General features: G+C 42.2%; 1 protein-coding gene across 2 annotated transcripts in view; it reads right to left on the bottom strand.

Moving 5' to 3' along the window:
• CSNK1E (casein kinase 1 epsilon) overlaps positions 1 to 16,564 on the bottom strand; it is a 51,828-nt gene that overhangs the window by 10,982 nt on the left and 24,282 nt on the right. For both annotated transcript variants that reach the window (XM_073644277.1, XM_073644278.1), the window contains 3 exons: positions 12,278 to 12,361; positions 2,377 to 2,487; positions 1,960 to 2,108 (listed from right to left, as the gene is read on the bottom strand). In XM_073644277.1, the coding sequence (XP_073500378.1) occupies positions 1,960 to 2,108; positions 2,377 to 2,487; positions 12,278 to 12,361 (344 nt within the window). The remainder of the gene's footprint in view (positions 1 to 1,959; positions 2,109 to 2,376; positions 2,488 to 12,277; positions 12,362 to 16,564) is intronic.

Here is a 16,564-nt window from a genome sequence, read left to right as displayed (position 1 = left end):
GGGCGGGGTTATACACAGCTCAGCATTCAGAGCTCTGCTACTTCTAAGGCAGATACAGCAGGATTCTATCAAAACTGCACCAAGCAAAACAGTAAGTGACATCGCTGGAATCAGGCTTTCTGCCCCTGCATTAAGCTGCTCTCAGATTGCATAGCAAACCTGCTGACAAATTCCCTTTTTTTTGAGGGATTAAAAAGTAGCACAACTCCTGACCTCTCTATAAATCAGCACCTCACATGTAACATAAACCATTTCTGTCATGTACATGAATATTAAGAGTTGTCCAACCTTAAAAAATAAAAACAGCAGTGGTAGGGAAAAAAAACAAAACCCAACTATGCTTGCTTTTTCTTTCCTCCATGGATATAGCGCAGCTGCTCCTGGCTTTATTTATAAGATGCTGACCGCTGCAGCCAATCAATACCATGTTACTAGCATCACCGCTCGGCAATGGAAGCCACGATCACTGGTTACCGGAAAAGGTTACATTCCGGCCAATAGTAAGCACAGACCAGGAGACCTTCTGGAGCTTCAAATCACTGGAGGTGTTAGTATTGAGTATGGAGTGTAGTTAGTATTTTAACGCATCCACTGCGTTTTTATTTTTTTCCATTTCTTTTTTAAAAGGAACGCGTCATCAGAAAATGGATAATTGTTTGAATCAGTTTATGTGACAGGTATTTTTTGGGGAAATAAAAAGGGTTTTATTGTTTTAACAATTTATACACCACAATGAAGGAAAGTAATAGCGAGTACATTCCAATTATTCTTTTACATGGTAAAATTCCCATAGATAAAGAAATTGCAACACAATGGAGAATTTTCAACCATAACACAATTGTACCGACGTTCCTTTTATGAGCAATCTCTGCATGAATAAAGTGCTCATAAATAATAAGAATAAACAGTTAAATTAAATTAAAGCGCTGGATAGAGGATAGGGATAGAAAAATAATAGGGTTAGACTCGGGAAGGGCAGGATTAATGTCATTTGCTCTATTCTCAGATCTGTCCCTTTGAACCAATGGATAATTACATGCAATGGATGTTAATGTCACAAACTCTAGGTTTTATTGTCGACCCAGCATTGGCCAACAGCATTTTTTAATAGTTTTTGATTTTTTTTAATTTTCTTCATATAAATTTCTATATTAAAAAAAAAAAAAAAAATGTAGCACCTTTCACAGTGGCCACTAGTCATACTTCCTGCTGGGCAAATGCACATTAGCAGCAATAGACGCCCTTCTGGGCACAGGTTGTTGTGAAGGGAGGAGGAGGAAGTGAGCTGTGACAACTATTATGAATGATGGATATTGGTGTTGTGTGCTGTACACAGGTGTTACCTCTGATGATAATGAAACTGCTGAAAAGTTCTGTACAGAACAGAAAGTTTAAGTCCAGGATAATGCCTAGATGAGAGTGTGAAAACTGCTGATTTCTGAATTTTTGTATTTATTTTTTATAAATAAATATAGATGAGAATATGGAAGATTAATAGATTTTTTTTGAAAAATACATTTAACTTATAATCTCATTTAAACAATAGGTCATATACTATTATCACCTGCTATCACCTGAGGTTTCAGCACAGGCTACCCCGGCACCTGAAATGATGACATCACTGTTCCCCCCCCATCACAGAACCACAGAAGCCTGGGATTAGCTGCAGCGGTCAGTGAGTGAAATATCTGATGCTTGTCTAGTCACCTGACTGCTGCCACCCATCCCACATTAGCAGTTTGGTGACAGGGACATGGGGATGTCATCATTTCTAATGCCGGCCTGCACCATGGAGTAGCCAATGCTGGATCCATGAAGATGACAAATGGAAAAGTAATTTTGCAATATCCAAGACTGTATTTAGACCGGACACCCCTCGGATGAACAACTAATAAGCTAAAAAGTTATTGTAAGGCGCTGATCATATAAATTTAACCACCATAAAGAGGTCATAATTACCATCTGATCCGCCAGGAGAAGCACCGTCTTCAGGCTGAACTTGCGAGAGCAAAAATTAAAAAGGTCTTCTAGGCTAGGACCAAGCAATTCCATCACCATCACGTTGTAATCTCCCTCGGCTCCACACCACTTGATTGAAGGAATTCCCACTGTCAGATAAGACGGTAATGTAAAGAGACAAAAGCAGATTGTCAGCAGCAGCTGAGCTCCCAAGGCCTGACGTAGATGTGGGCACTGGCCGTGTTATGTGGCCACTGCAGAAGACACTGGTACGCGGGGATTAGGAGATGTCAAGCACAATGGTAATCGCACTCTACCCTACATGATTTACTTCTACTGAGGCAATGTGTTTAGGGCTCAGAATACTGGTTGCCCCCATGGGTAATGTCAGAGCCGCAAGACCCCAATAGTTCTCACCTCCCCCTTGCATCATCTTGTAGAATTTGCTCTCGATGTGCAGCTGAGGGTGCTTTGTCTTCACACATTCCAGCTTAATGGCGACCTCCTCGCCGGTGGCAATATTTGCACCTGTGGAAACATGAGAAGCAAACAAATGTCTCCTGCTGTGTACATCACATCATAAAACATGTCGGCACAGATCCACAATGATACAAAATCACCCAGTTTACCTTTCCCTCATGCAAATCGAGCTTTTACTTTCACCGAGAACCGGTCATACAAGAGACCTCAGAAGATGTGCCGAGCTCCATCATGGAGCACCTCCTCGATGTCATGTAGGACGTCACAGGATTTTGTTATTATAGATATTAATTCTTATTATTGAAAGAAATAAGCAGAGTGCCCCCCACCCCACACACACCTATGATTTTCCATTTTCTATGATTTTATGAAATTATCCCAACATTATAAAATATATAAAAAAAAAAAAAAAGTATAACTTCCCTTTCTGCTTCATCAATCCCCGCCAGTCCTGTAGCTGGTCACGTACCATCACACGTGACTGCTCCATGTGAGTGTTGCAGCCAAGCAGCAGCCTCAGCAGTTATGTGACCACTGAGGTCAGTGATTGGCTGCAGTGGTCACGTGACTGATATAAATCATGTGGCCAGCAGAGAGCAACAGAGTGGAGGTGCTGGAAAGAGGGATTTCCACCACCGATATCCATCCTGCCACTATAGGTTTGGCCGACATTATTGGTGGCTCACGTAGTATATTACTCTTCACTCACAGGAGGATTACATATCATCAAAGCTCTTCGGACTCATTCAGACAGAGTTTTTTCATTCGAGCTCTATCCACGTTTTTCAGGGATAAAACTTGTATCTATTATAATCTATGGCACTGTTCACATGTCCGAGTATCTTTGCTGACTGCACAAAATAACGGAGATTTGTCTGCATCTTGGATCAATCTCGCCAATGCAAGTCTATGGGTCAGTTGATTTTCTCCCCACAGCGTTCGGCAGGTTACTAATGCTATTAACCCCATATCTGCAGGTGAATAGTGTTTTTTTTCTGGTGACAGGTTCCCTTTAAAAACCAAACACTGACCAAACTGATGACACAAAAAAAAAAAAAAAAAAAACCTGATTAAAATCAGATTAGTTTTTTTGGTATGAGAAAGTCAATGTCTGAATGAGCACTTAGGGAAAGTAAGGAAGAAATTACATTTGTGGTGTTGCAGGGTCTGGAGAGGGAAACCTATTCATGTTGGGTACTGGTGATCAATATCAGATAGGAAGGGTCCGACATCCGGCACCATCACCAATCAGCTGTTTTCAGCCCCAGCTGAGGCCGGATGTAAACCGTGTACAGAGTGGAACGCAAGAGCGCCAACACGTTTAGTGACCGTTAATAGGAGCTGATCTGCAGTACCCAGTATGTTCTGCTCAGCTTTAGCAGCGACATAGATTGGTGGGAGTCAGGCACCAAGCACCCACCAATCTGATACTGATGACACCAATCTGATACTGATGACTTATCAGTTCAAGATCAAAGTGGTGGAAAATACCTTTAAGGCTTAGTGCCCACGATACAGAAATGAAGCAGAAATTTTCCTGAGCATTTCTGCATCTCCTTGGCAGAAAAACGCATGCGGTTTTTACATGAATGCGTATTTGCCATGCGTTTTTCCAATGCATAGTATAGGCAAATACGCATGCAGAAACGCACAAGAATTGGTCATGTCCGTATTTTTTCTGCGAGTAAAATCGGAGCAGAAAAAATCCTGACCATGTGCACAGAACTTGCAGAATGTCATAGGAAGTCATGGGATAAGGTATGCAATGCGTTTCTGGAGCGTTTACGCGCTGCAAATACGCACCAAAAATGCATCGTGGGCACACAGCCTAAGAACTTACGTTGCCTGCCGTTAGGTCCTCTACAGAGTGACTTTTTTTTGCAACCACTCTGCACAAGAGTTGACGATTCTGAATGGAGGATCCTCTGCTAGTAACTCAGATTAACCCATTTTCTAAACTAGAAAAGCCCTTTAAGGAGGCATTGAGACTCCATATTAAGTTTCTGTAGCAAAAGTACGCGTTTGTGATTTTGCTTTGCAGGTCAGGCTATGACATGTGGAGAAGTCCATGCTCTTGAGAAGACCTGGCAACGTCCCATCAGTAGAAGGGCTTGTATGCTTGTGGTCACAGAGAGGAAAATATTGCACAATTCTGTGACACAGTTACAATAGGGTTTACCAAACAAGTACCACCTAATGCCACCTTCTATCCTATAAGAATGGCCCATATTTCATTGAGTAACATCTTGAAAAGACAAGATCGAGCAGCATATTGTTGATAGACTGTGTGTGGAGTTACAGACTGTGTACTTTGCCTTCTTTCACATATACGCCAATGCTAGCAATGCTAACTCTAACAAACAATCAAGAACAGCAATTTTTAGGAATCTCCAACTGAGCGGAATTTAATTTAGCAGTGAAAGACTATTGTAAGGCCAAGCATACATCAGGGCTTCCATAGGGATAGGGTGGGTTCTTTAAAGGGACCTTCAAGGAGATTACCCTAAAGCACCAATATACCTTAGACAAAAGGATAATGATTACCACTTCCAATACAAACCAAAGATCAAAAGGGGAGATTGTTAACCAGACGATCAATTCAGACACAACAACCAAAACAAACTGCATCCACCATTCAATCGGCTTCTTGAGCTCCTTGACTCTTAACCACCACCTGTGTTCTCCTGCCCTGATCTGCCGCCCCTCTAATCACTGTTATTGATTTCCATTCATAAGTCTCATCCAGAATTCAATATACCTGTAGATCATTGTGTCCAAGTAAAGCGATTCCCCGTAAAGATAATTTATGAATCAAAGTATCAGGTTTTCATCATTCGATATTCTAGTGTACAAAAATGCTTTATTAGCTCTCATCAAAAGGTCTGTATTTTCAATTAGCACTGGGTATATTTTTAAGAATATTTGGAAAAAAAGCACATTGTTACCACCAGTGCATGCACAAATCTTTTCAATATTTAAAGGGGTTGTTTGAAACCTTAACATTGATGGCCTTTCCTTGGGATAGGTAGTCAATGCCTGATCGGTGGGGGTGCGACACCCAGCACTCCTGGTGATCAGCTGTGTCTGGTTTTGGCAGAAGTCGGACTGTTGAGTTGCAGAGCTGTTCAGCACAGCTCCGTCCACAGTATAGTGGTCATGGCCAAGGACTTGACATCCGCCTCCAATTCAAAATGTGGAGGATGTGCAGTACCTGGTCACGGCCACTATTCTGCCGATGGAGCTGTGCAGCTCTGCAACTGAGGAGGTCCAGCTGCTGCTGACTCTGGGAACAGCTGATCAGCGGGGGTGCAGACTGTCACATCCCCTCCGATCAGACATTGATCACCTATTCTAAGCATAGGCCATCAATGTTAAGTCTAGGACAACCCCTTTATATTAAAAAAAAAAAAAAATGGGTCTGAAGCTTATAAAAGGTTAACTCCCGAATCTACCAATGAAATAAAAAACACAACAGACGAAAGTATACAGGGAAAAAGGGCAACAAAGATTGCCAAGGCTGCTCTGCCTGCCAGCCAATTGCTATAATCATCATCAGTAAGGAATTTTGATTCCTAAATACCTATGCAAAATAGGATATTGGGTCATCTAAACCAGGGTTCCCCAACTCCAGTCCTCAAGGCCCACCAACAGGTCATGTTTTCAGGATTTCCTTAGTATTGCACAGGTGATGTAACTATTGCCTGTGCTGATGATGGAATTATCACCTGTGCAATACTAAGGAAATCCTGAAAACATGACCTGTTGGTGGGCCTTGAGGACTGGAGTTGGGGAACCCTGATCTAAACAATCTAGGTCTGCCAAGTTACATAATTGCAGGCAGCAAAATACTATACAAAAGTCAAAAAGGGGGGTGGATGGGATTCATTTAATTGTTTTCACCAGAAAACCGGTGCAAAATACTTTATATAAAAAAAAAAAAAAAAAAAAAAAAAAAAAAAGCACACAATTTTTACTCAAGAACGTTGTGACTTTTGGACTTTTCAGGCCAGTTTGAAGCAGCTCTGACAAAATGAGCGGAGCATGGGAGGGGTGAGAAGGGCCACAGCAGCGCCCAACCATCGAATTCATCATAAGTTCTGGCATTTTTGTATTCCAAAAATGGTACTGGAGTAACCCGTCTGGTAAAGTGCACTCCACCGAGAAGATGTGCCAAATACATTCCATGGTGTGTGCATCTTAATAAATTCAGTGCATCGTACTCTCGCGAGCCCCTCGTTAAGACTGGATTGCACAATGTCTTAATGAATCGGCCCCGATACCTATAGGAGATCCATGCCTTGCCCATGCTCATGGCTGGCAATCATTGTTTGGCCAGTCAATACTTGCCAAGAAATCTGTTATGTGATTATGTCAGAAACAGAAAAAGTAACCTGGTAGGGTGGAGCCAGTTATAGCAAACTTATGGGAGGTCAAAAGCAAGAATTTGTGGGGTCAAAATTATAGCCCCTGGGGTCTGAGCCTCAAAGACCCCTCTGCCACATAACACACTAGTATAAATGACATGGTAGGTGGGAGGCCTTCATAAAAGATTTTGGTAAGGGCCAAGGAAATTCAAATTAGGCTACAATCACACACCCGTTCTTACAAAAAGATATCACATAGATGACAATAACAGAAAACAGACCAATAGAGAATAATTCACACACAGCAATTTATACAAAGTGATCAGAAAAAAATAAACTGCTATAAAATGGATGACTTTTGGGAAAAAAAAAAAAAACAACAATCAGTTCTTGTTGGATGTAAAAACTGAAAATGTGTAAATGTAGCCACCCACCTCTGGTCTATTTAGGTGGTGGCCCCTCTAAGGCTCGGTTCACACTGCATTTCTGCAATGAGTTCAGGCGATTCCCTGCCCACACCACTGATGGTCTGTTTTCTGCCTATGCACAGTTAACACAGTTGCAAATCAGTGGTGGGTGTGGGGTTATACAGAGATCATGCGTATGGAGGACTACATGGCAGTTCTTTTACTAGTCCTCAAGTATAAACGCCTGATTAAAAGCGTTTTTCCTCAAAACTAAGGCAAGTAGCCCAGTAAGTAACACATCGCTGGAATCAGGGTCTTTGCCCCTACATCATGATGCCCTCAAATGAGGTGGCAAAAACTTGGTGACAAATTCCCTTTAATTCACACAAATGTGTTTGTCATTAACCAAGGTCACATGACTAGCCTCTCTGAGTCACTTGGCTATAACTACACAGGCGACCGACTCAGAGGTGTTTAAAATAATAAAGGATGAATCAGAAAATGTGACAAAAAAAAATCATAAATCCAAATGAGGAGACAAGGGAGGTAAAGTAAGCACAATGAGAAGAAATCTACCAATCTAGGGACACAGATCTATGACTAAGGCGATGTAACACTTCTGTGCCATCATGTAAGATCATGGAATGCGAGAATGACAACGATTCAGACAAAACTACAATAAACGGGGCCCAAATTAGGCAAATCTAAGTACACAAGCAGAGGTCCTATGGCTGGATTTCCTGCAGCCCTGGGGTGATACTGCTTTGCATGTCTAATCAGAGATAAACCAGAAGCTCTGGGTCCAGCCCAGCAGATGGGGGCAGCCACAGCGGAGAGGGGGCAGGGAGCTGCTCTCCTCCTCCTCCTCCGATCATGTGAACACAGATCGCTCATGTCTCCATCCTTCTCTGCTCCCTCACAATCCATAAACAGCGCAGTTTAACCCATTGCAAAGCATAGGCCGCACACATCGGAGAGCCAACATGGCTGTATGAGCAGCTGCAGAGCCCCCAGCCAGCACCCCTTACACTGCAGCTGTCCCCCCCTTTCCGCGCTCTCTATATGGCAAGACACATCCTGTTTTCCCCTCTCCGCAGCTCAGGCAAATCCGCATCGGAGCAGCTGACAAGCTCTGGGGAATACTGGGGATATCCTTCCTATAACAGGGCCTGGCTATAGAGGAGTCACAGCGGTTCCATGGACAAACCGAGTAAGCGAGTAGTACTCCATACTTGTCATATACTACGCACCTCCTAGCAAACTGGTCCTTACAAATAACATCCATGCTTGGTCCATTTTTTGCTGACTTGAATGGTCAAGTTCTGTCCGAGAGTGGAACAGGTCTCCATAGAATATAACAGTGCCCAGGAATAAAGCACAAACAAGCACAGACTCCTAAATAAGCCCTTATCTCACATCACATCACGGATCTCAGCCAAAGCAGACGCACGAGCCACAAAGCTCAACGACTAGCTGCAGCAGTCATACGAGCTGATTTGGTTTTTTATATTACTGGAATCTTTTGCGGCCCACTTTAACAAACAGAGGGAAGCCCCCTTTAGTGTCAGCAGGATATGCCAATGCCATATATGCAGTATGGGAATTACGCGACTGCCCCCTGATGAAGATTGGGCATGTTGCAACATACTATATATATTGTACTGGGAAATACTGGCAGCAGCTCGTCCGCCTCTCCCATACTGAATAAACATGAACACTCGGCCAAGTGCGTTTCTTTGTACGAAAATCATCTAAAAATGTTCAACAAACAGCGAAGCTTTGTGGCCAAAAGCACTGGGACATGTACATATTACACCGACAGGAGCTTTTAGGACCTCTCATTCTAAAGCCATCGGCATTAATGTGGAGGTCGTCCCCCTTTGCAGACAACAGCTTTTCTACAAGATTTCAGAGCAATCCGGAGGAATTTTTGTGTCCGTAATTTGATAAATTGTCCAGAAAAAATATAAAGTCAAGTTGGCAGCACTGTCTGTAATGTCTGATCTTGGTGGTACATGAACTGTAAATTCCTGTGGAATATGGGGGCACTATATAAATGATTTGAAATTAGCACCATCTTCTGTGGGAGTGTATTTGAGTCAAGAGATAGAAGGGTTAATTGTGGTGAAATGTTAAACCATAGAATTGTTGATTTTATTCATAAATTTGCTATAACAAAGCTACTTATTGCATCTAAATGGAAGTCAGTTAATGTTCCTACTATCTCAGAAATTATAGATAAAGTGTTTATTCACAATTCTTTTGAACATTCCTATGCTTTAAGAAATACTAGTCTATATGGTCTTCCTGGAACTCATACTTTTCCCTGAATAAGAATAACTCTCCAAACAAATAACATCTTCTTTTAGCCATAAAGTATACAGATCCTTTATTATTTTAATATAATTGAACTGAAATCCTGTGATGCCATAACAATGATTATACTGTAGATCTATTGTGTTTTCACCTCCCTTTACCTATATTCCTCATTTAACCTTTTGTTTTCCATTTTCCCATTGCATTTATCTCTCCCTTTCCTGCCTTTCTTTCCTTTCCCAGGTTCTTCCTCCAAGTTAAAAGTTTTGTAGTTCGGATGATATAATTGTTGCAATACTACTATACTGTCTTTATCATATTTTATTTACCCTTTCCCTTGTATTGTTAAAAAATCCCTTAATATAAAAGTATATTATTGAAATTAGTACCATCATCCTGAAAGTGTTTGATGGTGTTCAGATCAGCGCTCCATGCAGAACATTCACGTCCTTCCACACCTTATGTGCCCATCCATCCCACCCATGCCTTTATGGACCTTGCTTTATCACTGGGGCACAGCCATGCTGGGATAGAAAAGGGCCTTCCCCAAACAGTTCCCTCAAAACTGGAATCACCCTGAAAAACAGCCCCATAGCATTATCCTTCCTCCGCCAAATTTTACAATTGGCACAATGCAGTCAGGCAGGTAACGTTCTCCAGGCACTCGTTAACCCAGAAGCCAAATAGAGGAATGTGATCAGTCCCTCTATGGAACACATTCCAGTGGCGGCTGCTTTACACCACTCCATCCATCGCTTTGCATTGTGCTTGGTGACATAAGGCTTCATGCAGCTGCTCACCCACTGAAAGCCTTGTCACTAAAGTCATAGTACAAAGTTGTTGTGTTGATCTTAATGGAGGAGATTATGGAGTCAGCAAAGTGTTGGCAGAGCAGCAATGAGGTTGGGGGGGGGTAGAGGTGGGACTGGCAACTTCATAGTCATGAGCAAAAGTTCTGCAGTGAAAGTTGCACCGCACAGTGAATCAAACTCCGATGGACGAGATTACAGGCTCTGATTCTTGACTGTTCCAGGATCCAGCACCTCCCACTTGACTGGAAGCCGGTAATATACATGGCAGCAGCTAAAGAATTTTTTGCAATCTGCTCGGTTGTTTAGAGTTACAGGTCGGTACACTGTTTATATGGTACTGGGAGCGGTTTAGGAGGACAGAATGACAAGTTAATATATATAGTTCATAAAGAGAACCTATCTAATCTTGTCACTTATTTTACAAATATTAATGGCTTCTGTGCTGTAAAGGTAAGATTGGAGAGGCAAAAATGTAGCAGACTACAAGCCATGTGTGAATAGAGACCAGGCGGCACGCTCTGCCTGTGGCTTTGCCAGTATGTAATTTTATATGTAACGTTTACTCCATATTTTTGCAATAGATCTCCACAGAGGGACACAGAAGTCCAGGTATAGCCGTGTGATGAAAGGTCAATTACCTGCACTTCTGGAGAAACTACGCGAACAGATCAGCTCCGACGAGACAAAGGCTAGACCCTCAGATTTAGCAAAACCCAGAAAAAGACAGTCTGGGAGGTGCAGGGCATCCTCATCTCCTGTCAGCAGTACTCGTAAGAACGGGAGGAACTGTTTGTACTAAGCCAAGCAGAGAACGCTGTTACGTAGGAAAGGATGAGCCAAGTACCTGCTTATGTCGGGTCTGAGCCGTCTTTACATTGCTTGTCCCCGTTCTGCAGCCAATACTTTAAGTACAATGTCTGCACATGAAGTAATCCCAAGGGACTCCCATAACCCTCATGAGAGAGGAGGTGGGGGCACCACAGCAGATTCAGACACAGGAAACCTCCAGCACCAGGAGTGGAAGGAGGAAGTCAGCAGATGTTCCCCAAGAACACCCAGAAATAGAAACCGTGACCCTGGTGTCTGAGCCGGAATAACATCCGTGCTTGTGGCAGCGATCAGAGCGTTCCCACCCGGCGCCCCCTGCACCCAGCGTTCCCACACGGCACCCCCCTCCCCCGCACCCCAACGATCCCACCTGGTGCCCCCCGTCTTATCCGTTTGCTTTCAGGGGAGAGGAGGCTCCATTAGAATAGCCTGGCAGAAGCTTACTCCCCTCTCCCCATGGCAAACAAATGACCTCTCACAAATATGGGGGATCATTGGGAATAGGTGCTCACCGATTGAGTGTTCAGCTGACCGCAATTAAAAGTGTATGGACAGCATCAACTTGTATTCTAGAATATTCTGGTTGGGATTTACGGACGCCAGAGGCCACAATGCTGAATAATACTGATGACAATATGATGACCTCTATGTACACTGATATTGATGTGGCTGGTGGAGATTATTATATATTACACACTTAATTTTTTGTTCTTCTGTACACTGAACTCTGCCATACATGTTAGGACTGTTGGCTGAACAGGTCAATTTTGGAAAAATATGAATAAGTAAAGACTACCAATATCATCAAGTCCTATTCTTTGTAACATTGGGAGATGAGTGATAACAGGAGGGTCTGGCAGCAGCTTACACCCCTCTCCTTACTAATCTGAACACGCATGCTTGGCCGGTGGAGGCCAGGAGACATGGTAGTGTGTACAAAGCCAAGCTCTCCCTACTCATTGGTAAACATGCAAGCTCAAGTCAAGTGTGCAAGATAGGGAGATGGACAGGGTTGCCAAACATTATTTCTATTTTTCCTGTCCATTTATCCAAAAGTCACTGACAATATACATTTTATTCTCCCAAGTAGTCTTCATCCATGCCAGCTTACCTAAATAGATGTCTCCAAAGGAGCCGCTTCCGATCTTCCTGCCCAGTCTGTACTTGTTTCCCACTCTGAGCTCCATCTTGTAACCTATAATAAAGCAGTGTATCATTACTTTACTTTGTTTTTTTCCCCCATCTTGAAGCAGTTTAGATGCAATGGAAACACTTCCCTAAAGAGAGATTTTTTTAAATTGTCATTGTTACTACATTTAAAGAAGAATACTACTAAATACAAAGAATGGAAAACGTCTTGACACCTGCTCCCGGTAATGTGCCCAGGATCGCAGCAGGCATCTCCAACACGCACTAGATAAGGTATTTGCTATAGAAATAATACATTTAAAAAAAAAAAAAAAAAACTACAAATATATGATATTAAGGGATTTCCCACCCAAGTTATAAAAATATCACTATTGAACCAGGATAATAGGATAAGGACTATTACCGCTATCCCAAATCCTCTTCTCTGAAGGATTGTTTTGTCTGGTATCTACCAGACAGCTCAGTTCTACTAAAGTGAATGTGACCGAATGCAATGCCACACAGAACCTGCAGACAGGTGTGGTGCTGTTTCTGGAAGAAAACAGCCATGTTATTCTTATTCTATACAACCCTTAAAATATTCTTGATAAAATATCGGGCCTTGAGAAATTTCTCCAGTTTGGAGGATTTCCTCAGTAGTTGGTCAAATATTGAGCACACAGGATTAAAGGGAATCAGTCACCAAGATGCAGAAGGCAACATGATGTATTGGCAGAGACCCAAATTCTAGTGGTGTCACATTACTGGGCTGCTTGCTGTAGCTTTGATTATAAACTGTTTTATCTACAAGTTCTCTGAATACTGGGCTGTGTGTAACCCCACCCACACCACTGATTGGTAGCTTTCTGTGTACGCTGTGCATAGGCAGAAAGCTGCCAATCATTGGTAGAGGCAAGGGTATACAGAGCTCATGAATATGAAGGACTACATGTCAGCAGGTTTACGTACATTTTCTCCAGTAATTTGAGGCTGTATCAACAAAGTTACATTTCCCTGAATTTCAGCTAACAACTGTTAATGGCAGCACTTTAAAAAGGCATTTCATAAGACTGTCAGATGATTTAGCTTGGGAAATCTGTAATCGGACAGAAAAATGTATTCCATGGCTGGCCATTCAGAGGTATGGACATCTATGTAACACGAGGTTACCTGATATCTGTCAGAACCAGAGCCAGTACTTGTACAAAGCAGGTCTCTGTTCTAGAACATGGAGGAGAGGTCCAAGGGCGCAGCCAACCCCCAACAAGGCAAGGGCGCAGCCAACCCCCAACAAGGCAAGGGCGCAGCCAACCCCAACAACGCAAGGGCACAGGATCCAGATTGTATCCAATTGACATAACAGGGTTCATCAGCTACTAGACTAAATTGGTCCTGCGAGTAATAAATGGATACCCCTCATCGCCATCTGGATGGTAGCAAAACGTATGTAACAGGATAGCCAGTGACAGAGGTCTTCTTTCAAGCCCATAAGCTATAGCTCGGACTTCATATACCAGCGTTCAGATCGCAGGTTGTGACTTGCAAAAACAAAAACCATTTTAAAATTACTTAAATATACAGGATCATGTTCTCTCCATTGTGGGGGCCCCTTGGGCACTATAGGGTTAAAATCATTTTGATCACTTTTATGCCATTTTAAATCTACTTGTAAGTTAATCTGTTCACTACGACACTGATGTTTTTCAGAGACCAACGTTGCCTCTGGATAGAGTGACAATGGCAAAACTTTACAATTTTTCCCTCCCCACCCTACCAAATTCCTCTGCCCACATCACAGCAAAACGAGCACATTTCCATGCAAGTAATGCACCAGTAGAGGCACATGCAGAATTTGTCACTAGACAACACCACCTCCATCGCTCACATTTACAACTCTTGATGCGACTGAAGTCTGGCGTAGTTGCATTTTCTTTTGCCACAAATCAAATTAGATAATTTATTGATTTGATCTAAAAAGAACAAATGTCCAAGTCTTACCAGATACTTTTCAAAAGGGTCTAGAAAAAAAAGGAGATCTGGAACTTGGGAATCTAAAAATTCCCAAAAATTGGAATGCACTGGTTTTCAGGTACAAGTAAGTCAACTAAGTGAACACAACTTTTTGGAGAGAATTATGTGAATTTGCTTTAAAAGCTTTCTAAAAAAAAATGCATTAAATACACCCTGAATACTCTATTAATTTGAAAGGAAAAAGTCACTTTAAAAAGGTTTATCTGATGAGGGTTTTTTTTTTTTTTGTTACCCAACAAGGTTTTGAAAACCTCACAGCAAGACGACAGCAGAAGTACCAAATTTTCCAAGGCAAAGCCGCTTCAGGAAAAACCTGGCTGTCTTTTTCCTAAAGCGGCTTCACTGGTGGTTGACAGTGATGTGTCACTTACTGGGCTGCATGAAGTCATTTTGATACAATCACTCTTGTCTCTTCTGCAGATGTATCAGTTCTCTAAACTCTGAGCTCTGTATAATCCCGCCCACACTACATGTACACTGTGCATAGGCAGAAAGCTGCTAATCATTAGAGGGGGTGGGGCTACACAGAGCAGGAGGACTAGGAGGCACCATACACCTAGTCCTGTAGTGATAATCTCCTGCTGATAAAACACTGATTTTTATTGAAACACAGTCTAGTAAGTGACAAATTACTGTAATGAGGTTTACATCATGCTGCCCTCAGATTACATAGCGAAAACCTGCTGACAGATTCCCTTTAAAATAAATTGGATAATATTTGTATTTATTTTTCAGCTAGAACAGAAAAAGAGGAATTTCCAAAGCAATATGTAACAGTATTTCAGGTGAGAAAATACCCACTTATATGCAAAAAAAAATTAATTTGCACTGCTTGCATGCAGTTCAAGGGATGTAAAGGCCGTCACTACAGCTCCAGTCACACAAATGCCTTCTCTCCATAGAAACCACAACATGGAACGTTTCTTAGAAACAGGGATACATACAGCAGGCACACAGAGCGAAGCTCAACTATGGGTGACTAATCTAAAGCCTTGATAAACTATAGAAAAGACAACACATAAGATGCAATAAAGCGGCAAATTAACCTATAGGACACATACTGGTATATCATATACAGCAAAGACCTATTAGACATCACATTGAGAGATATTACCCATACCATCTATTCTCCATTTCACTGTTACCTTAAAGGGGTTGTCCAGGACACGGATATTTATGACCCATCCCTAAAATAGATCATCAATGTCAGGTAAAGGTATGTGACAACCATAACCCCAATTGATCAGCTGATCACATCTCTCCCTGTGGCTGCAGAGCTGCGCCCCAAACAAACACTGTGTAGTGGCCGTTGTTGGGTATTGCAGCTCAGCTCCCATTCACTTCATTAGTTACTGATCTGCTGCAAACGTATAACTCAGAATAAGGCAAAAAAAAAAAAGATGTTTTTAAATGTTTTCCTAGGGTAAAAGGTAGTAAATCGTAATGAGCGAGGGTGCTCATTTAACCCTTTAACCAAGCATGCTCGGGTGCTTACAGAGTATCTTCGGCGTGCTCGTATATTATGTTCGAGTCCCTGCGTCTGCATGATTTACAGCTGTAAGACAGCCTGAACACATGTGAGGATTCCCTAACAAACAGGCAATCCCTGCATGTGTTGAGGCTGTCTAACAGCCATAAATCATGCAGAGGCAGGGACTCGGAACAGAATATACGAGCACGCAGAGGATACTTGGAAACCACCCGAGCATGCTCAGTGAAAGGGTTAAACGAGCACACTAACAAAATAGATAAATGTGTTATCACCATAATTGTACTGTCCAGAACAATAGGTCATGCTAACAAGCCAATTATACAGCACGGAGAACACCGAAAATGAATCCAAAACAAAAACGCGCAAAGTATTTTAAATATGTATTTTTTTAGCCCCGCTACCAAAATACAATATAAAATAAACAAAATAAAAAAACACAAGTCCTCGCAACGTTCTGTCGACAGAGAAATGAAAACGCTTGTTAATAGGTCTGCCAGCTATAGCAATGGTAATCCTGATGTGTTGTGCACATGATGCGGAAATTTCCGCTCCAGATTACCATTGTGGTAAAAACGGCAGCATGACCATTGTGCCGGCGTTTCCACCGCGAATTCGCGCCCATTGACTTGAACTGAACCGCAGCAAATCCGCAGGTATAATATTTATATCTGCATATTTGATGCGTTTCAATTAAAGTCAACAGCCGCGAATTTGCGGCGGAAATGCGGTGCGGGTAGTACCCGGGTC

The sequence above is a fragment of the Phyllobates terribilis genome, unplaced genomic scaffold (genome assembly GCF_046119375.1).
Source record: "Phyllobates terribilis strain yellow unplaced genomic scaffold, ASM4611937v1 Scaffold_8__6_contigs__length_399053987, whole genome shotgun sequence".
NCBI lineage: Eukaryota > Metazoa > Chordata > Amphibia > Anura > Dendrobatidae > Phyllobates > Phyllobates terribilis.
This window is presented reverse-complemented; position numbering and strand designations above follow the sequence as displayed.